Consider the following 21,929-nt stretch of genomic DNA (forward strand, 5'->3'; position numbering starts at 1 on the left):
CATGCTCTTGCATCCCCTCAGTCTTCACAGTGAAGACTGTGCCTCCATCAATGAGTGGTGATAGAGTGCTGACCCGATTCACTCAGCCGTCCCTAGACCTTTGGTGATGACATGGGGTCACCACAGCAACAAGACGCGCCATGACGTAACTCGCCTCACTCAACCACATGGCCCTGCCCACTTAAACAAAAAACATGACCAGAATCTACAAAATACATGCTCATCCAAATGAGCAAGTCGAGTTCATGAACAAAATTTGGGTTTTGATTTAAAGCTTTCGTGACTGCAGGGATTCATATTCTTGGTTCTTTCGGTAAAGTCACGTAGAAGGGAAACAAGAAAAAAATATAAAACAATACAATTTTTATTTTATTGTTTCCCTTCTACGTGACTTTACCGAAAGAACCAAGAATATAAAAATTTGGGTTACCAACAATTCCAATGATGTCAATTGAAATAGTAATAGATTCCATCCACACTGTAATAATTTGTTTATGCATTCATGCTCTACTGAGTCTGGAGACTTTTTTTGTAGGTTTCTTGACATGTTTCACTTTCAGTCAATTGAAGACAGTACACATCATTACAAATGAGTTTGTTTAATTTGCTTTTTGTGACAGTCTTTCCATCAAGTGACCTGTCTCCAAATTCAAGTTGCATATGGCACACTGTGCCATGGGGCCAAATAGTTGGAGCCCTTCTTTCCTGCACTCACGGCAGCAAATTCTGATGCAGGAAAGGTTGTGCAGGTTGGGAATTTTTAACCGAGTATCATGACATCAACGTTTACATTTTGCTGCAGATGGAGCTAACCAATCAGACCCTCATTCCTAACACATGCAAGCCTTTATGTGTATTGTCTCGTAACACGTGTACACACAAGCATACTTATCCATGTAGTGAAGGGAGGTCCAGGACTTCAGATATTACTTGCCAATGCTTTTTTTTCCATGGCTGGGAATCAAACTCGGGGCAGTGGTTCATAGAGCAGTGTGCTAACCACTGCACCGTCAATCATTTTGAAGATATAAATTAAGCTGACAACTTTGTCTCCCCCCACATGTATAGAGTAAATGCATTGTTGGCATTATCCAGGCTTTCTAAACAACACCAACTTTAGAAACTTTGCAATGGGGTCAAACATCCTGTTGTCTGTGTAGAAGTTATAGCTATATTAACTTACACTTAATCTGACTTGCATTATATACTGCAAGAGGAAATCATTAATGGAGAAATATGTTCACATTTTGGAAACCTTGCAGCTTATGTGTCTGAGTTACAGTGCCTCATTGATATATTGCCATATGTTTTATGTGGAAATCTCTTCAGCTATTCCGCTGCTTTATTGTTGAGTCCATATTACAGTAGATTTTTATTTATTTAAATATATTATGGTAATAAAAGTTTGTTAATTTTCTCGGCAATTAATGATAATTGTAGTAGTTGTACACTGGATTGGAATTATTATTTGGATGAACTGCCAAGAACCCAGCTAATATGAGAATAAACCACAGCAAATCAACTGGACTGAAAGTCAAAAAGAAAAACTACATTTTAATGTTAGGCAATATATTACTGGTTTTATCACATTACTCGAGCAAAGAGATTAGGCTGAGGTTATTAAACAAAGTTACACCAACAGCAGCCATATGGAGAAACTTACACCAACTGTTTTTGGTGTAGTGAAATATAACAGGGGACTTCAACATTGAAGGATAGGATGAAAGCCTGGGAAAAGGTATGCATAGATGTGCTATTAACTGAGAGGGAAATTACCCATGAAGGGATAAGAGCATTTCATCTTGGGCGATGCCCACTAAATGGTTAAGTGTTTTTAATATTACCTTAGACAATATATGTAGGGCAGCGATGCGAACAACACCCAACTTCAGCTGCTAATTCTGAAGGGGCAGGCACATGTGCCAACATGATTAATAGAAAAAATAATATAATGTAATTGCAAAGGAACTCTTTATTTGTCCTGAGACTTGTTAGCACTAAGGGGTAACAAGGGCCATCATTTGGCTTCTCTAAGTGTAATGACGACTTGATACATTCGTCTTGAGATGGTTTCTTTATACTGGTAGGGAACGTAGTGGACTGGAAGCCCAACCGGGATTAATTCACACGAGGCAGGGGATTAATTGTGTATGTCTGTGGATGTCTGTCCACGTGGGAGGGGTGGGGCTGGGTGGAGAGGGGAGGGTAGGGAGGGGCTGGGTGAGGAGGGCCTGGGTGGGGAGGGGAGGGTGGGGAGGGGCTGGGTGGGGAGGGTGGGAGGGGTGGGGGTGGGAGGGCTGGGGCTGGTTAGGGAGGGGCTGGTTACCCCGTGGTGCCCTTATAAAACTCAACGTTTAACCTACTCACGCTGGCTTGTGCCCGCCCTCACAGTTGGGCATATTTGCGGAATACACCATGCCGCCGTTGACCCTGGCCATTGACCGAGCAACCAAACGTTCCTACCAGCTCCCTCCGCAATAATGTGTTTGAAGACACGTTCACTTGAGCAAGCGGAGACCCTACTGCAATAGCCCCAAGTCTCCCGCGCATCTCCCTTATGTACAGTCTGAGGCCACGCCCCCATTCCCGAACCTTCTCGCTGGTTCCAGACGGTCGCTTTACCAGCAGACTCTACCGTCCTCTTCCGTCACCTGGCCACACCTATTCTCGATCATTCCCGTAGCCACCAGTCCATTCGTAATGTAGACTGACTCCCCTGTATTCTTGAATATGAATCCCTGCAGTCACGAAAGCTTTAAATCAAAATGACTCCCCTGTCATTACCTCCTGTGGCCACGAGTCCATTCGCACTGTAGGCTGACTCCCCTGTCATTACCTCCCGTGGCCACTAGTCCACTCACACCGTAGGTTGACTCTCCTGTCATTACATAAGTATTGAGATGGATGCTTTTCATCAAGGAGTAAATGGATAATTATATATGTGTAGTGACTGTGAATGTCACTGTGTGGTGCCGGGCTTGCGAAGGCACAGCGGATAATATGTTGTCATGTGCAGCCCGGTTACTGGGCGTAGTACCAGCCCTAGCGGGGCTTGGGTGAGCGCGGTCAGCGCGGAGGCACCACGTACAGTGTGCGGTGCAGGCTCCCCGCGCTGGTCAGCGCGGAGGCACTGTGTACAGTGTGCGGTGTGGGCTCCCGGTGAGGGAGCGAAAGGGAGTGTCAGCCAGCCAGAGTTACGTTGGGGCATGATACACTGGTTGACCTGCCGACACGTGACTGGATGATTTTGGAGGGGGGCCACCGGTGGACGGGGGCCGCTGGGCGGTCACGTGGTATAAAGGAGCTCTCGGGAGTCTTCGGGAAAAAGCTCGAGAGATCTAGAAGGTGGGCGGTGTGAGGGGCAGAGCCAGCCCCAGCCCAGGCTGATATAACGGGGGCCCCGTGAGGGGCTCGGGGTTCTTCGGGTTGTTGGTGAAGAAGATCCACGTCGGGTTGAAAAGGCCTCTAGCCACACGGTCCGGGACCCAACTCGTGGTCTGGACCGGGATAGCGAACCGTGTCTAGTTCTGCCGTAGCGTGGTAAGTGTAGGTTACGTTATGTTGTGTTGAGTTGGTGTAATAAATAGTGTTGCTCCCAAGACAACGTCTGCGACTCAGTTGGACTCACTACATATGTGTTCACAGTGGCCAATATCAATTATTGTTATTGAACAACCTAAGTTAGGTCAGTAATTAGAGTGATGGGTGTGCTTATAGGGACCTCTCATAAGAGAGATGTCTTGATTTGAAGCTTTCGTGACTGCAGTAATTCATATTCTTAGCTCTTTCGGTAAAGTCACGTTGAAGGGAAACAATAAAATAATAATATATATAACAATAAAAATTCTCACGACGTTTTGACCATAACACACGACCGTTTGTGTTATGGTCGAAACGTCGTGAGAATTTTTATTGTTTTATATATATTTTATTATTTTATTGTTTCCCTTCAACGTGACTTTACCGAAAGAGCTAAGAATAAGAGAGATGTCGTTAGCCTTTAGGAGTGCCTGTTTTCTTTGTTAAAGTTTATATGCAGGTAACGTCTGAAAGTGACAGAAGCAGGTGCCCACACGACTATAAAAAACAGACCTATTACAAAATGTGTGAGAACTGTAACTGTAATAAAAGGCATTCGGTCAATATTGCTTTTAGTAGAAAGAGTAAACTTTTACAATTATTTTACCAGGAAGTGAAACATCGCTCGAGTCATGGGAATCATGTGCTTTATTACGCGTTTAATAGTGAAAGGAAGAATCTGTCACAACCAGGTTTGTGCAGAAGAGTTTTTACTTTTAAGTATTGTTCCTTTATATTGTATTTAATGAAGCAATATCACATGTATTCGAAAAAAAAAACTTCCCGTGAAGGTTGTTCACGTAAAGCCAAAATAAGGCCCGGGACAAAAGAGCAAAAATCACTTTTTTAGCTATACGGTCACTTTTCAGTGGGTAGTGCTGATGAGCAGTACATCACTGCCAAGAGTTGTAGACAACTTTCACATGTGTATGACGTAAATGGGGATGGCGCTTAGTTGCATGAGCCTTTGACAGTTGAAAGAAGATTGTTACAGTTACTATAAGGTTGTAATGGTACTCCTGAAGTTATTTAATACATGCTTAAATGGTTTCATAAAGGCTTATTTATTGTTACGAAACCACCCTAAAAGTAATTGCCTTGGACTTCTTCATAAGGTGTCGATAATGAAAGAAAAATAGACAACTCTTTAGAAAAAATGGATAGAGTCAGGTCTGAGTAAAGAAGTTGTATAATAAGTCCTACTTTCAGAGAGCCATGCCGAATCCGCAATTAGTGCATTGTCTTTGTGCTGTGTCTCCACGCTACGTCGCCATTAGCGTACGGTCTGCATGTGCTGTCTTTGTGGCTTGGTGTTTCTGTGTCAGTTGAGGCACATTGCTGTGGACTGCCCATTGCCATAAAAACCTCACATGTGTGGCATCTGTAAGCAGGAGGGACATGGTTCCTCAACCTGACCCATGCGGTCACGTCAGCAGGAAGGAAGAGGCACGCTGAGGTGTGCGGGTGACCTGCACGCATGTGGGGGCATAGGAGGCCTCGCAGGTGGGGGTGTATTCGAGAGGCCATGGGTCATGTAGCCACATGCCCAGCCACGGCGTGCCCAAGCAACATCTGTTTGGCTGGATAGATGGTGCTAAATTGGCATGCCACGGGTTAGAGAAGATATGGACTTTCGATTTAAAGCTTTCGTGACTGCAAGGATTCTTCTTCTTTGGTTCTTTCGGTAAAGTCACGTAGAATGAGAATAAAATAATAAAATAAAATATCGTGTTATGTTAATATTGTGTTATTTTATTTTATTATTATATTCTCATTCTACGTGACTTTACCGAAAGAACCAAAGAAGAAGATATGGACTGATGTGGAGTTGATTATATTTGCCAATGACTGTTACCAGCAGTGTCAAGATCGGCCTCTATGGAGGAGGTCCGTGAAGGACGTTGCTGGGGAGGTGGAGGCAGTCGCCCTCTAACAACAGTGGAGGGCAGAGGAGCAACAATGAGCAGAGTGCCGGGCCGGCAAAAATGCATACAGTTGGCACAGTGGGGAGCACAGTTGCTGTATTTGCCAGTCATCTCAGTCAGTCAACCCATGGAACCTGGGTTTGTTCCTCGACCTCCTGCCAGCCGGCCTTCAACACTTCACGTGACTTCAAAGTGCACTTAGCATGGTATAAGCACCGTGGTGATGTCACCGCCAGTGGCGGTTGTAGTTGAGGAGCTATGGGGGGTCAGGCACGGGGGTGTGGGGGGGGGGGCTCGGCTAGGGGGGCCAAGGGAAGGGTATGAAAGGCGGAAGGGGGAGATGGGGGTTGTCACGCAGGAGGTAGGGGGGGGCACCTAGGGATGGTGATGTTGGGGGTTGGAGGCGACCGTTGGAAAGCTTGGATACTTCCGCTACTATATAAACATTTACATAGGAATATAGTTATTATTTACATTCTATATGTTATTTATATCATATAAGTCAGGCATAAAATAATGTTGGCATTTGATAAATGTGTCTGGAAGAAAACTCATGGGGAGAGAGTAAAGTATTGGCCTTGTAGAAAGACAGTCATGGGTAGGATGGCCGTTAAGGGCAGGTAATACTGGTAGGAACCTCCTGGTTACACCACCAGCCCACAGGGGATTATTGTGTCCGTCCGTCGCGCATCCAAAAATGGGAGGGGTGGGGCTGGGTCGAGAGGGGAGGGTGGGGAGGGGCTGGGTGGGGAGGGAGGGGCTGGGTGGGGTGGGGAGGGGCTGGGTGGGGAGGGTGGGGGGTGGGAGGGGTGGGGCTGGGTGGGGAGGGGCTGGTCACCCCGTGGTGCCCTTATAAAACTCAACGTTTAACCTACTCACGCCGGCTTGTGCCCGCCGTCACAGTCGGGCATATTTGCGGAATACACCACGCCGCCGTTGACCCTGGCCATTGACCGAGCAACCCAACGTTCCTACCAGCTCCCTCAGCAGGAATGTGTTTTGAAGGTGGCAGTTTATTTTGATAGGCATTAAAGTGGACACCCCGTGATGAACCCTGAGTAAGACCTGAGTCCATTTGTAGGATAAACTACAAGCTTTTTTTGCCCGTCCAAGGACGGGTATATATTTCAGTAAATCTGAAATATTTAATAGAAAAATTGTTCAGCTTATGATTATGAATAAGGGGGGGGGTTGCCCCATGTGGAATGATGTCACCCGCTAATGGTTATTGGGGAGGGGTGCGGCATGTGGAGTGCGAGACCTTCTTGTGCGTTAGTGTAAATTTCCACGCGGGCATGAATATTAATGAAGGGGGGGGGGTCTCTTTTGCAGTGACGTCACGCACGGATGTAGCACTGTGCTGCATAGATTTTTTTTAACCATCACTTTCTGTAAAGAAACGTCATATTTGAAGCGACTTTGTGCAATAAATTATTGAATTCAGCTCGACCTTCCTCTGCATTAGTGTAAAAATCCACCCACTCATGAATATTAATGAGGGGGGGGTGGGCCTCATGTGGAGCGATGTCACGCGGCGGGAGGTGGGGGGTCATGTGAAGTGACGTCACGCGCGGGACGGACAGACATTCCTGGGTGATTATAGTAGGTAATATTTATTTGACTATATTTTTTTTTAGTTACCAGGTAAGGTCCACTGAGATATATAGCTCTTTTTCAGAAGCGACCTGGTCACAAATAATAGCCCAATGAAGTGGCTTATCATGTGGAAATGTATAGCAGCCAAATACTTTCCAACGTATGTGTCTGAATGTGGAGGGAAAAACCAGAGGACCTGGAGAAAAATTCACGCAACCACGGAGAGAACATGCAAACTCCAAATAAACAGGCAGGATTGAACCCACAACCTCTAGTATACCAGGTGAGGTAGTTAACATTTTGCCAAAGCGTCATTGAAAGTAAAACGTAATACCAAGCTGTGATAACCTCATTGACCTCTTTGATAGAATTATGGCCTTTTATGGAAAGAGACTGATGTAATTCTCAAAGATAATTAATTTTCTGACAACTCAATATACAGTGAGGGGAAAAAGTATTTGATCCCCTGCTGATTTTGTACGTTTGGCCACTGACAAAGAAATGATCAGTCTATAATTTTAATGGTAGGTTTATTTGAACAGTGAGAGACAGAATAACAACAAAAAAATCCAGAAAAACGCATGTCAAAAATGTTATAAATTGATTTGCATTTTAATGAGGGAAATAAGTATTTGACCCCTCTGCAAAACATGACTTAGTACTTGGTGGCAAAACCCTTGTTGGCAATCACAGAGGTCAAACGTTTCTTGTAGTCGGCCACCAGGTTTACACACATCTCAGGAGGGATTTTGTCCCACTCCTCTTTGCAGATCTTCTCCAAGTCATTAAGGTTTTGAGGCTGACGTTTGGCAACTGGAACCTTCAGCTCCCTCCACAGACTTTCTATGGGATTAAGGTCTGGAGACTGGCTAGGCCACTCCAGGACCTTAATGTGCTTCTTCTTGAGCCACTCCTTTGTTGCCTTGGCCATGTGTTTTGGGTCATTGTCATGCTGGAATAGCCATCCACGACCCTTTTTCAATGTCCTGGCTGAGGGAAGAAGGTTCTCACCCAAGATTTGATGGTACATGGCCCCGTCCATTGTCCCTTTGATGCGGTGAAGTTGTCCTGTCCGCTTAGCAGAAAAACACCCCCAAAGCATAATGTTTCCACCTCCATGTTTGACGGTGGGGATGGTGTTCTTGGGGTCATAGGCAGCATTCCACCTCCTCCAAACACAGCGAGTTAAGTTGATGCCAAAGAGCTCCATTTTGGTTTCATCTGACCCCCTCTCAATCAGAAAGATTTCTGGCTCCCAGGTGTCTTTTATACAGATAACGAGCTGAGATTAGGAGCACACTCTTAAAGGAAGTGCTTCTAATCTCAGCTTGTTACTTGTATAAAAGACACCTGTCCACAGAAGCAATTAATCAGATTCCAAACTCTACACCACAGCCAAGACCAAAGAGCTCTCCAAGGATGTCAGGGACAAGATTGAAGACCTACACAAGGCTGGAATGGGCTACAAGACCATTGCCAAGCAGCTTGGTGAGAAGGTGACAATAGTTGGTGCGATTATTTGCAAATGGAAGAAACACAAAAGAACTGTCAATCTCCCTCAGCCTGGGGCTCCATGCAAGATCTCACCTCGTGGAGTTGCAATGATCATGAGAACGGTGAGGAATCAGCCCAGAACTACACGGGAGGATCTTGTCAATGATCTCAAGGGAGCTGGGACTATAGTCACCAATAAAACAATTGGTAACACACTACGCCCTGAAGGACTGATATCCTGCTGCGCCCGCAAGATCCCCCTGCTCAAGAAAGCACATATACATGCCCGTCTGAAGTTTTCCAATGAACATCTGAATGATTCAGAGGACAACTGTGTGAAAGTGTTGTGGTCAGATGAGACCAAAATGGAGCTCTTTGGCATCAACTTAACTCGCCGTGTTTGGAGGAGGAGGAATGCTGCCTATGATCCCAAGAACACCATCCCCACCGTCAACACATGGAGGTGGAAACATTATGCTTTGGGGGTGTTTTTCTGCCAAGGGGACAGGACAACTTCACCGCATCAAAGGGATGATGGACGGGGCCATGTACCGTCAAATCTTGGGTGAGAACCTTCTTCCCTCAGCCAGGGCATTGAAAATGGGTCATGGATGGGTATTCCAGCATGACAATGACCCAAAACACACGGCCAAGGCAACAAAGGAGTGGCTCAAGAAGAAGCACATTAAGGTCCTGGAGTGACCTAGCCAGTCTCCAGACCTTAATCCCATAGAAAATCTGTCTAGGGAGCTGAAGGTTCCAGTTGCCAAACGTCAGCCTCGAAACTTTAATGACTTGGAGAAGATCTGCAAAGAGGAGTGGGACTAAATCCCTCCTGAGATGTGTGCAAACCTGGTGGCCAACTACAAGAAATATCTGACCTCTGTGATTGCCAACAAGGGTTTTTGCCACCAAGTACTAAGTCATGTTTTGCAGAGGGGTCAAATACTTATTTCCCTCATTAAAATGCAAATCAATTTATAAAATTTTTGACATGCGTTTTTCTGGATTTTGTTGTTGTTATTCTGTCTCTCATTGTTCAAATAAACCTACCATTAAAATTATAGACTGATCATTTCTTTGTCAGTGGGCAAACGTACAAAATCAGCAGGGGATCAAATACTTTTTTCCCTCACTGTAGGTGATAAAAAAAATCACGAAATGCTATATTTAGTTTTAGCATCTAGGATACTGCCAATTTTGGATAAGCTTATATACTGATAACCATCTCACGTGCAATGTAATGTAAACATCACAGATTTTGGAAGCAGATAGCTTCATATTATCTCTGTGTTGCCTTGTAACCTAAAGTCACGTAGATAGAAAAAATAATAACAATAAAATAATAAATATAAAATAATAGCAATAAAATTATAAATATAAAATAAAAATAAAGTGCATAAAAAATAAAAATATCACGACGTTTCGATCGCAAAACAAGCAATCGTCATCAGGAGAAAAAAGAGGGGGAAAAGCTGCTGAGGCAAGCTGTTTAAAGGTTTGAAATGGGTGTAGCCCAAGGGTCATAAACGAAATGGGCGGGGCTAGTGATGTTAAAGTGAGAAATTTGCATATCAATGTAAGGTCTGAGAGCTACCTCCACGACGAGGGCGCGAAGGTGGCCATTGTATTGTGAGAGATTAGCATGGCAATGTAAGATCGCAGAGCCACCGCCACATCGAGGACACGAGCGACGGTGGCTGTGTTAGTGTGAGACATTTAATCTGTTAATGTAAAATCAGAGATTAGCATGTCAATGTAAGATCGCAGAGCCGCCGCCGCCACATCGAGGACACGAGCAACGGCGGCTGTGTTAGTGTGAGACATTTAACCTGTTAATGTAAAATCAGAGATTAGCATGTCAATGTAAGATCGCAGAGCCGCCGCCACATCGAGGACACGAGCTACGGCGGCTGTGTTAGTGTGAACCTGTTAATGTAAAATCAGAGAGTCAAAAATAACTGCTAACATCGGAAGGTAGGATGGAAACATCACAGCCAGTTAGGACTTAAACTGCTTAATAACGTCCTTCCAATGATTGCTCGGTTTGTACCCATCTTCTCGGTTGAAATTGTGTCTGTGTTTATATATCTGGATGGCTTCATAACGAATCTTTGTTGATAGCCAGTGGGCTTGCAGAGTACCTTCGTCTTGGAGAAATCAATTTCGTGTCAGCCCACCGCATTAAAACAATGATCAGCCACGGCTGCGGTATTGGTCCTACCGTGTTTCAGATCTGCCTTATGTTTACGAATACGGTCCAAGACATTTCGCTTAGTTTCCCCAATGTAACTACTGCTGCAGACACAACTTAGTATGTAGACGCCGGGGTATTGCATGTCAGGGATCACATCCTTCACAGATGGGAGCAGATCTGAAACACTGATAACCAACACATTTTGAGCCATATTATAAATAAGTCACCTTCCTTGTGAGGTTTTGGAAATCTTATTGTGCTAAATGTTGTCTTATGTAATTTCAGTAACTAGCACATGCTAGTTAGTAGACTGTTTCTGTTTTTAAAAAAAGTCATTACAAATATTGCACAATGATTTTTGTAACCTATTTACAAAACAGTATGATTCATAAAACATCTCTATGACTCTCAAGATGCTCTACAAGCAGCGTTGCCATGTGAATCATGATTGCTTGGAAGGAGGGTAGTTGTGATCAGGGAAAGGGATCTTAGCGATGACAATGGTTGTTTTGTAGGTGGGTTAAGAGACATGTGGCTGGGAGAGAGAATAGAAACGAGTGGCAAATTACACTTCTGGATACAGAGGCGGAGGAGAAGATGCATGTCTTAGGTCTGGCCTTGAACAGGGAGATGAATTCAGGTATGAGGAAGAGGGATTTTAAACAGCGGGAGTGATAAAGAAACATAAGAAAGGGAGTTAATGGATATCGATATCGACAGAAAGAGCTTGGTTGCTGGAGCAGGGGGCACAGAAAGGGGAGTAGATGAAGATGATATGGGAGAGGTTGGAAATGGCAAATTAATATCCAAATTGTATCCAGATTGGCCTACAGCATGAGCAAATGTGCAATGCATGCCATCACAACTCAACATTTAGAACTTTTCATTGATGAATTGTTCTCTTGGAAAGAAAAAGCACCCTATGACTGTTTTAAGTATCCTAACGTCTAATATAGGATACTAGAAGGTTGTGTTTTGGAGCTTCGTGGGTTCTTCTTGAAATCGGTAGTGTTGGAGAGGGGCCTGAATACTTAACTTTGTAGATTATTCGTGTAGGAATGATTCATTATTTGAAAAGCACTGTAATGAAAGTATTTTCATTATTCATTTGCACTGATTCACCACTTGCCCCTTGGAGGTGAAAGGTATAGACAGGACAATGGACCCAATTGAACCTCTTGGAGCTTTTCAATAATAAAATACTATTACGCTGCTGTAAACACATTTACAGTATGACTAGGTTATTAACTATAACCAGGCACATTTAAACAAATGATAATTATCATTGATGATAATTATCATTTTTTAAATGTGTCTGGCTTAAGTGTGTAATAATTATTTGTTATATATGGTAGTTCCATTTAAAACTAATTGCTGGTAATGTCTCACCCCTTAGCTAGTTCACTGTACTGTCATCATTTTCCCTTGGTGGTTGCACATGTTTGCACTTTTGCAGTTTGTGCATTGAGCTAATTTTCGTGCCAAAAATAGGTCCAACCTGCAAATGGAAATTTCCACTCATCTGCCTTATTTTTTAATGGCTGTTTTAGTGTTTGTTATGTTTTCTCTTGTCCTATTAATTACAATATTTTCGTATTGAATGCCTCCTAAACATGGCTGCATCTCTCATGTACCTGAGACGTGATAGACCATCTAGCCAGACTGGAATGGAACTCAAAACCAGAAAATAAAATCGGAATTAACTGCTTATTTATTTGAACGAAAACTGAAAACCTAACCCAATTTAATATTTTGCTCCATAATTAAAAAAAGTATTTAGTTATCAGTTTTTAGTAATTCAAACATTAAAAAAATATATACAGTAGTCTCTGTAGCTGGGGTGATGAACGTAAAAATGGCCTTGATACCTCGTCCAATTTACCTATGACGCTAGAGTAGCCGTGGTCCTTCAGCGACTCTGGGAGAAAACTTGCACACAGAGCTTAGTACTCGACAGCTGACACAAGACTAAAAGGTAAAATAGCTGCACCCAATTAGGCACGGATAGAGACATGTGCATATCTAGTGCTGTGGATTCAGGATACGTCGGAGACGGTTCTTGGAGGCAACACTATTTATTAAAACACCTCGCTCGGCAGTACAGTCCCAGAACACTCAGGGTTACTGTCCTCCTACAGCTACTGTCTGGGGAGGTACTGCCTCCGGGCTAACGTGCCCTAACACAGGACTACACTCAGGGTCCTCCAGCTATGGGTGCCTAGGGGGAGGCTATTCTAACTCGCCCTAGCCAGGGTGCGAGTTCCGACCACTGACCCACTGGACCCGGCCCTTACAAGGACGTCGGGCCAGGGGTTCCCAGGGTCTCACCACTGAGCCGCACAGAGTCCTGGCCCTGATAAGGACAGCGGGTCTATGGGTCTCAGGGTCCTATCTAGCTGGTCTTCGGCTTCGGTCTTCAACTGGGCCAGATCGGCTGGGGAGGTCCTCTTTTATGCCCCTTGTCCATCGAGGGGTGGGGCTGCGTGGGATCCCAGAACCCCCGCAGCCCCCCTGTTGGGAGCGCCGAGGGGCTTAGCTGTCTGGGGTCCTGAGCCCCCAGCAGCCCCTCCCCTCTTGGGCTGGCACTGCAGCCCCTCCCCTGGCGGTACGAGGTACCGCTCTATCTACGGCGCTACACATTCAACTCCTCTTATCCGTGGCCCTGTTATCTGCGACTTCCATTATCAGCGACAGCTATTGGATCCGTGGAAACTTCTATTACCTGTGGAACTTCCACAGGAGTGGCACGGCAAATACATCCTATTATTTGCAGGTTATCCATGAAACATTTTATTACTTTAAAAAATACGCAATGATCCAAGCAAATGCACAGGCAGCACTTGTTTTGACTACACTGCACAAGACAACACACATACATGGTGACAAAAGCACGCACACACAGACATGGAGACACACTAAGACAGAGACACAGACACACAAACAGACACGGAGACACATAAACTTACACGGAGACGCGTACAAAGACAGGGAGACACAGAGACACATACAAAGAGACAGACACAGAGGCACCTGGCCACCTTTGTCTCCCCATTGCTGGTTTTTATACACCATACCAGGCGCTCATTTAAGCCCAAGTCGACATAGGGGAGATCCTGTACCGGTTCAGATAATCGCCACTGATGTTGAATTGAATATGGGGTGCCAGTTTTTAAGTGTAGTGTGCTAACACCCGTGGTCAATCTACTGCTTGATGTACGCTCAAACTTCGGCCATCACGGGTTCTCCCACTGTGGATTTGACCATTCCCGCCAAATTTATTGAGGTAAAGATCACCAATTGCTAATAAGTTTCATCAGCTTGAGGTGAAGAACAACAGGGATATTGGCTTGGAGCTGGAGGGCGAGTCTTGAGGCTTTCCGGGTTTTAAAATGGTGATGACTTTGGCTTCTTTTGGGATTATGCCTGTCCTGCGTATGACGGTGAAGAGATTTGCAAGCCATTGTTGTCCATAGAGTCCCAGGTTCTTTTGGAACTCAGGACAGAGGCCATCATATCCTATTGCCTTGTTGGACTTGCTGCGCCTGAGGGCCATTTCCACTTCAGTGACAGTGTATGATCTTGTTAGGACTGTGTCCTAACAAGATCATACACCAGTCTCCATTATCAATTATTATCTACAGCATCAAGATGGCTTGATCACAAGTAGTTGATGCTGTTGATAATATATACATCTTAACTGGCTAAAGCCTCCCATAAATCATGTGGATTATGTGTGGCCACCCCTTCTCTGAATCCCTCCCCTCTCCCCACCCCTGTGTAAAGGCGTTGCTCGGGGAAGGTCACTTTTGCTTGCTCCTTCTATATCTCTCATCCCTGACATCTTGGGCCAATTATTCTCTCTCCTCCTCCTCCTTTTCCTGCCCGGCACTCCTTTCTCCCTGCTGCTCATCTTAAGCCATGCCCTCTTGGTCTCTCTTGGGGAGTTATATCCTGGCATCCCTTTCCCAGTGATCTTGCTCCATGTTTGCCCTTTAGCGTAACTGACTGTACTCCACTTTCCATGGTGTGCCACGGGTAAAAAGTTTTATATCATAAGTCTTGAGTATCTTTGACCACTTATAAAATCTGGCTGCCTACGCATCTGATTCTAGAACAAGCTTCCATGGTACAGGATATCGTTTGGAAGGTTGAAAAGATTGGAAGTACATACAGCTGATTGCTGTATACATGTTCTGTAGCCTTTAGAGGCATTTGCAGATACAAGTATTCCTCGATTTGCGATGTGTTCTTCAAAAAACACACGTAAAATAAAATGTCGTAAGTCAAGAATGGCTTTTCTCAGTCATTTAAATCCTAAAATTAGGGATGTGTTTTTTACAGTCATTCCAACAACTCCTACTGCTAACCTAGAACTATGCACCTATATCGCTGTTCACAAATAAAAATAATAATAAAGAACATAAATATTAATACGGTTGAATAATGATTAATTAATGACAAAAATAATTAAACCTTTTCAGGGAACTCACCAAAAGATCCGAATGTTAGAATGACTGGAAAGGTGATGTGGAGGTGTTACTGTTGCACTGTAGGGATACCGTGACACTGTCGTGGATGGATGATGCAGCCTTCTGGGTGCTTCTTGTTTGATCTCTTGGTGCGTGCCACGTGATATTTTGTTCATACGGAATTTCGATTTCGTTAATCAAAAAGTGTCCATAATTTGATATTTGCATGAACGCTAAATTTTGTAAACCGAACGTTTGGACATCGAGGGATACCTTTACTGCATGGCTTATAATATAGATATTTTCATTGCATAAGTGAAGGTACATGTGTCACCCAACTAAACAATGACCAAACTGAAATGTGTGTCTTTTTATAGGTTTAACCTTGCTGCAACCGTTTCTACTTTGGGTGTAACCAGGTTATGAGATCATCATGACAGGTGAGGATGTTTTTTTGTCAGCTGTGATGTATCGGGTTGCATAACACTCACATTAATGCTGAGTTTTGAGTTCCAGTATCTTAAAATTGCCTATTGTGAAATTCTATTGATTTTGTTTTACATATAATGCCTTTAATATAATGTCTACTCAATACTAACTTCCAGATTATTTTCATCAATCATATTGGTCATCATAAAACAGCAATTACAGCAAAATGCGACCTTTTCTCGTAAAAGCGTGAATTATTAATAATGTGTTTTTTTTATTTGTGAAAATATGGTACAACAGACCATGTATCTGACTTAATCTACATGTATGTCAAATGAGGGAAGATTGCCTCGTACCTTTAATAATAAAATTATGCACTGCAATAGGCCACATTTTCAGGTGAAGACATTTGTTTTTGTGTGCAGTTTGTGTTAAAGTGCTGCTTTCCAGATCAAACTTGGAATGGAGATCCAAAATTGCATGTGTATGATGCTTGTATATTAGTTTAGCTGAGGTAGATTTAAAGAAATTTTCAATGTAGGTGAATTTATGACAAGGTAAACATCGACCTTCTGTATTCGTGGCCTAGGCTTTATAGCAGTGGCTTCCAATGTGTCTGGACCCATGGATCACTGTCAAGCCTTACAAAAAAAGTTGCAGACCACCGTGCACCACCAATAACATATTTTTAAAAAATTAAAACTACTTGAAAAGCTCTGTAAAATGTAAATAACTTTCTTTGTATATTAAAATAACTAACTTACTGTTTTATTGACTGGTATAAATAGTTGTACAACAGTCAGTCAAATATCTGATGTTTTGTGAAAAAATGTTTGCAACAGTTTCGTGGACCACTTCCCACCGCCTTGCAGATGGCAGTGGTCTGCGGGGCACGTGTTGAGAACCACTCAAATAGACATTCTCAAACAGGGCCCTGGTCTAGGTCTATTTCTGTAAATCATTGCATGGAATGGTTTGATATGTGTTTCACTTCAAAAACAGCTGACTTCACAGGGGAATTAATATTAAAATAGCTGATCAGACAATAGTTCTGTCCGTGAAGTAATGGGACCAAATATATTGTGATGAGTTTGAAATAATAGACAGTATAAATTGCTACCTCTTTATTTGACTGATAACCTAACCACATCGCATATTTTAGATGTGGCCATGATTAAACAATTTTACAAAGATACAAAGAAGTTGTCCAGTTTATTTTATATCGTAATTACTTACATTTATGATAACATAAATAATATATGAATACTTTTGCTTGCATACCCTCATCCTATATCATTGTTACTTTAGATAAATTAAGAGGAGGTCCTACAGTTTTCTGCTTCAAGGAAATATTTGTACTCCTATACATTCATATTTGTAACCATATACATTAATATTATAAATGTACAATCCATAACACACATTCAAATTTGAACAAAGGTGTTTTCTGGAGACCCAGCTATGAACATCAGCATGTACATACTTCATTGGCCAACCACTGTGGTAGTTACTTATTTATAATTGGAAGTGTAATGAGGAAATATCTTCACTTTTATTTTTATTGATATTTTTTCCCACTGTGAAACCAGACATTTCATCTGTGCAGGCTACAAACTTTGACTTGATTTTGCAATCTAACCCCATTTTACATGACCATTAAAACTGTGCTCCATCTAGACCGGGTGAACAACTTTCCTCCACTGCCAAAGTTTGTGCGCTTGAAGCCATGCTTTTATCAAGACTTCAATGAGGATATCCCTGAGCCACACAGACTGTCTGTCAAACGGCTGTACTACCTGTGGATCAGTAAGTGGTGTTGTGATCTCGAATCCTTCAGCTGAACTGTTGTCCTGAGAGCAGTCCACTGGTGAATGTTTATTGTTTTGTAAAGGGTGTGTTTACACTACCTCAGTCACACAGTAAGGCACTACAACCATATGATTATATCCCAAAATGGTAGTATCCCTCTCACGCTCTTATTTGCCCACACCTACTGTAAGTGGTGACCCAAGTGTTTGGAAGAAAGATTATTGTACTACATCATCTGTAATTCCACGACAAGGGTGGGTGGAGGAATGGTGCTTGAAGGAATTTGCATCTGACAGAACAGAGGTCTGGTAGAAACATATCTGCTCTATCTGGTTGATACCAATACCCTAAAGCACTTGGGTGCTACCTGGTCCACATTATCGTACAAAACAGATTTGTGTTGAATTACCTTCTCTACCCACGTACAATGATGTCAGGGTAGGTGAATAAGAGCCCCATGTATCTAACATTCCCTCAGCACTGGTGAAGCTGTCAAAGCAACCAATGTTAACGTGATGCCTTCCACCTGAGACCCCTACGTGTGCTGCAATGTAGCGATTCTAGTACTTCGCCCTGAACATCACAATGTTACCTATAGGATACATGCTTATATGTTGTGGTGGACCCCTATATTTCAAACATTGCATGTCAACTTGACACCTCCATCTGATGCCCTTTATAATACTTCAACCACTACAGTGAGGGAAAAAGTATTTGATCCCCTGCTGATTTTGTACGTTTGGCCACTGACAAAGAAATGATCAGTCTATAATTTTAATGGTAGGTTTATTTGAACAGTGAGAGACAGAATAACAACAAAAAAATCCAGAAAAACGCATGTCAAAAATGTTATAAATTGATTTGCATTTTAATGAAGGAAATAAGTATTTGACCCCTCTGCAAAACATGACTTAGTACTTGGTGGCAAAACCCTTGTTGGCAATCACAGAGGTCAGACGTTTCTTGTAGTTGGCCACCAGGTTTGCACACATCTCAGGAGGGATTTTGTCCCACTCCTCTTTGCAGATCTTCTCCAAGTCATTAAGGTTTCGAGGCTGACGTTTGGCAACTGGAACCTTCAGCTCCCTCCACAGATTTTCTATGGGATTAAGTTCTGGAGACTGGCTAGGCCACTCCAGGACCTTAATGTGCTTCTTCTTGAGCCACTCCTTTGTTGCCTTGGCCGTGTGTTTTGGGTCATTGTCATGCTGGAATACCTATCCACAACCCATTTTCAATGCCCTGGCTGAGGGAAGGAGGTTCTCGCCCAAGATTTGACGGTACATGGCCCCGTCCATCGTCCCTTTGATGCAGTGAAGTTGTCCTGTCCCCTTAGCAGAAAAACACCCCCAAAGCATAATGTTTCCACCTCCATGTTTGACGGTGGGGATGGTGTTCTTGGGGTCATAGGCAGCATTCCTCCTCTTCCAAACACGGCGAGTTGAGTTGATGCCAAAGAGCTCCATTTTGGTCTCATCTGACCACAGCACTTTCACCCAGTTGTCCTCTGAATCATTCAGATGTTCATTGGCAAACTTCAGACGGGCATGTATATGTGCTTTCTTGAGCAGGGGGACCTTGCAGGCGCTGCAGGATTTCAGTCCTTCATGGCGCAGTGTGTTACCAATTGTTTTCTTGGTGACTATGGTCCCAGCTGCCTTGAGGTCATTGACAAGATCCTCCCTTGTAGTTCTGGGCCGATTCCTCACCGTTCTCATGATCATTGCAACTCCACGAGGTGAGATCTTGCATGGAGCCCCAGGCCGAGGGAGATTGACAGTTCTTTTGTGTTTCTTCCATTTGAGAATAATCGCACCAACTGTTGTCACCTTCTCACCAAGCTGCTTGGCAATGGTTGTTGTAGCCCATTCCAGCCTTGTGTAGGTCTACAATCTTGTCCCTGACATCCTTGGAGAGCTCTTTGGTCTTGGCCATGGTGGAGGGTTTGGAATCTGATTGATTTATTGCTTCTGTGGATAGGTGTCTTTTATACAGGTAACAAGCTGAGATTAGGAGCACTCCCTTTAAGAGTGTGCTCCTAATCTCAGCTCATTACCTGTATAAAAGACACCTGAGAGCCAGAAATCTTTCTGATTGAGAGGGGGTCAAATACTTATTTCCCTCATTTAAATGCAAATAAATGTATAACATTTTTGACATGCGTTTTTCAAAACACACGGCCAAGGCAACAAAGGAGTGGCTCAAGAAGAAGCACATTAAGGTCCTGGAGTGGCCTAGCCAGTCTCCAGACCTTAATCCCATAGAAAATCTGTGTAGGGAGCTGAAGGTTCGAGTTGCCAAATGTCAGCCTCAAAACCTTAATGACTTGGAGAAGATCTGCAAAGAGGAGTGGGACAAAATCCCTCCTTAGATGTGTGCAAACCTGGTGGCCAACTACAAGAAACGTCTGACCTCCGTGATTGCCAACAAGGATTTTGCCACCAAGTACTAAGTCATGTTTTGCAGAGGGGTCAAATACTTATTTCCCTCATTAAAAGCAAATCAATTCATAACGTTTTTGACATGCGTTTTTCTGGATTTATTTGTTATTCTGTCTTTCACTGTTCAAATAAACCTACGATTAAAATTATAGACTGATCATTTCTTTGTCAGTGGGCAAACGTACAAAATCAGCAGGAGATCAAATACTTTTTTCCCTCACTGTACATATATCTAAACATTAAAGCTTACAAAATAGCCACTGTACAAACTATGCTATGTCTTTAAAGCTCTTCTCTGTTGTTTCCTCTAGTGCATGGTATTACCCTGGTGGTGAATTTGATTGGATGCCTGGCTTGGCTAATCGGTGGAGGGAGTGCAGTCAACTTCGGACTGGCCATCCTGTGGCTGATCCTTTTCACTCCCTGCTCCTACGTGTGCTGGTTTAGAGCTGTCTACAAAGGCTTCAGGTGAAACAGTTTAACTTCACAATTTAGACCCTCGTTACAAACACGGTGTGTTGCTCTTCTTAAATGGGACTTGGGTATTGTTAATCTCCTTTGGTAGTTCTGAGTCCATGGTGGAAATTCAATATTTCTATGATTAGGGCCAGATTCCACAAACTAGTACTTTTATTTTATCTACTGTGAAGAGATGATGAGCAAAGTTGACCTGCACCCAGGTTTTTATTCCAAAACTTTCTGATTGTTATTCAAGCACTTTATCACAGCACAACCCAGCTGCATCAATACAACACCAATGCAAGTTCAGACTTAAACCACCATTGGTTCAATGTAATAAATGTACACATTTTATATAGATTTGGTGGTTTTTATTCACTTTTTAATCTTTTTTTACAGTGTGGAATGCGGTATAGTTACTAAATAAATTATATTAATGCGATATATTGTATTCATGACACGTAAGACATTTATATTAATTATATTTATACTTTATTCAATCTGACATTTTCCTATACTGTAGCCTCAAAATATAATTATCAGGACTGACATGTACATTTGTGGCTTATGACATAACGTATTTTTCCCTGATAAAAGTCTTCCTTGGATGCCATACTCTCTATACACACAAAAGAAAAAAACTGTAAATTAAACCCTTTTACATTGTTTGTTATTTTTCCGAACTGTATTTAAATTGTGCTCTCAGTGCCATGGCGTAAGACGTGTCCATTGTAAACTCTCCTAGAGTAGTGCATGAATCTGTTAGAGAACGGCCTGCGGATGGTAATATCGTTGCTTCATTCAATTCACCACTTGTCCACACTTGAAGGTGATGCACTCAGTGTGTGCCTTATTCAAGAAGAATTTGGAAGTCAAATATAAATTTAATATTTTTTTTATTTTCAGAGCTTGAATTTTGGCAATTAAGCAAAAACATCTGTAAATATGTAATTGATCTAGATTTGAAGTTTCCGTGACTGCAGGAATCCATACTCTTTGGTTCTTTCGGTAAAGTCACGTAGGTATAAAATAAATGAAATCACGACGTTTAGGGCGCAACACAAGTGCCCGTCATCAGTTGTGGAAACAACCCCAGCAATAAACAAATTGCTGAAATGGGCAAAAGGAGGCTGCTTGTGACACGAGGCTATATATACGTAAGAGGGGGGTGGAGGAGGCAGGGAGGAGAGATGGTGGGGGTGTGGGGTAGGGGCAGTGGTGAAGTGCAAGCTCCAACCCGAGCTCAACACAATGCCGGGGCTGGGAAGTGAGCGGGACTGGAGGGTAGGAGGCTGAAGAAACTGGCGATGCGGATACGAAGGCAAACTATAAAGCAAGAATATGAATCCCTGCAGTCACGAAAGCTTTAAATCAAAATTCAGTTATATGTTATTGGTTGTTTGTTTGTTTTGTGTGCAGTTGTTTATTAATGGGATGAGACTGACAAATTGCTACACTTGAGACCCTTATTTAATTACAGTCGACTTGCCAGATTTGAACCCAAGATCTCAGCATTGTCAGTTCAATGCTA

General features: G+C 43.0%; 1 protein-coding gene across 1 annotated transcript in view; it reads left to right on the forward strand.

Annotated features, from left to right (window-relative positions):
- Positions 1–21,929, forward strand: part of LOC116947425 (secretory carrier-associated membrane protein 5B-like) — a 39,663-nt gene that overhangs the window by 5,243 nt on the left and 12,491 nt on the right. Inside the window, exons 2-4 of the mRNA XM_032963170.2 lie at positions 15,638–15,700; positions 17,367–17,495; positions 20,251–20,407. Coding sequence (XP_032819061.1) covers positions 15,694–15,700; positions 17,367–17,495; positions 20,251–20,407 — 293 coding nt within the window. The 5' untranslated portion in view covers positions 15,638–15,693. The remainder of the gene's footprint in view (positions 1–15,637; positions 15,701–17,366; positions 17,496–20,250; positions 20,408–21,929) is intronic.

Source organism: Petromyzon marinus, chromosome 1 (genome assembly GCF_048934315.1).
Source record: "Petromyzon marinus isolate PM22_M1 ecotype Great Lakes invasive population chromosome 1, UKy_Petmar_22M1.pri1.0, whole genome shotgun sequence".
NCBI lineage: Eukaryota > Metazoa > Chordata > Hyperoartia > Petromyzontiformes > Petromyzontidae > Petromyzon > Petromyzon marinus.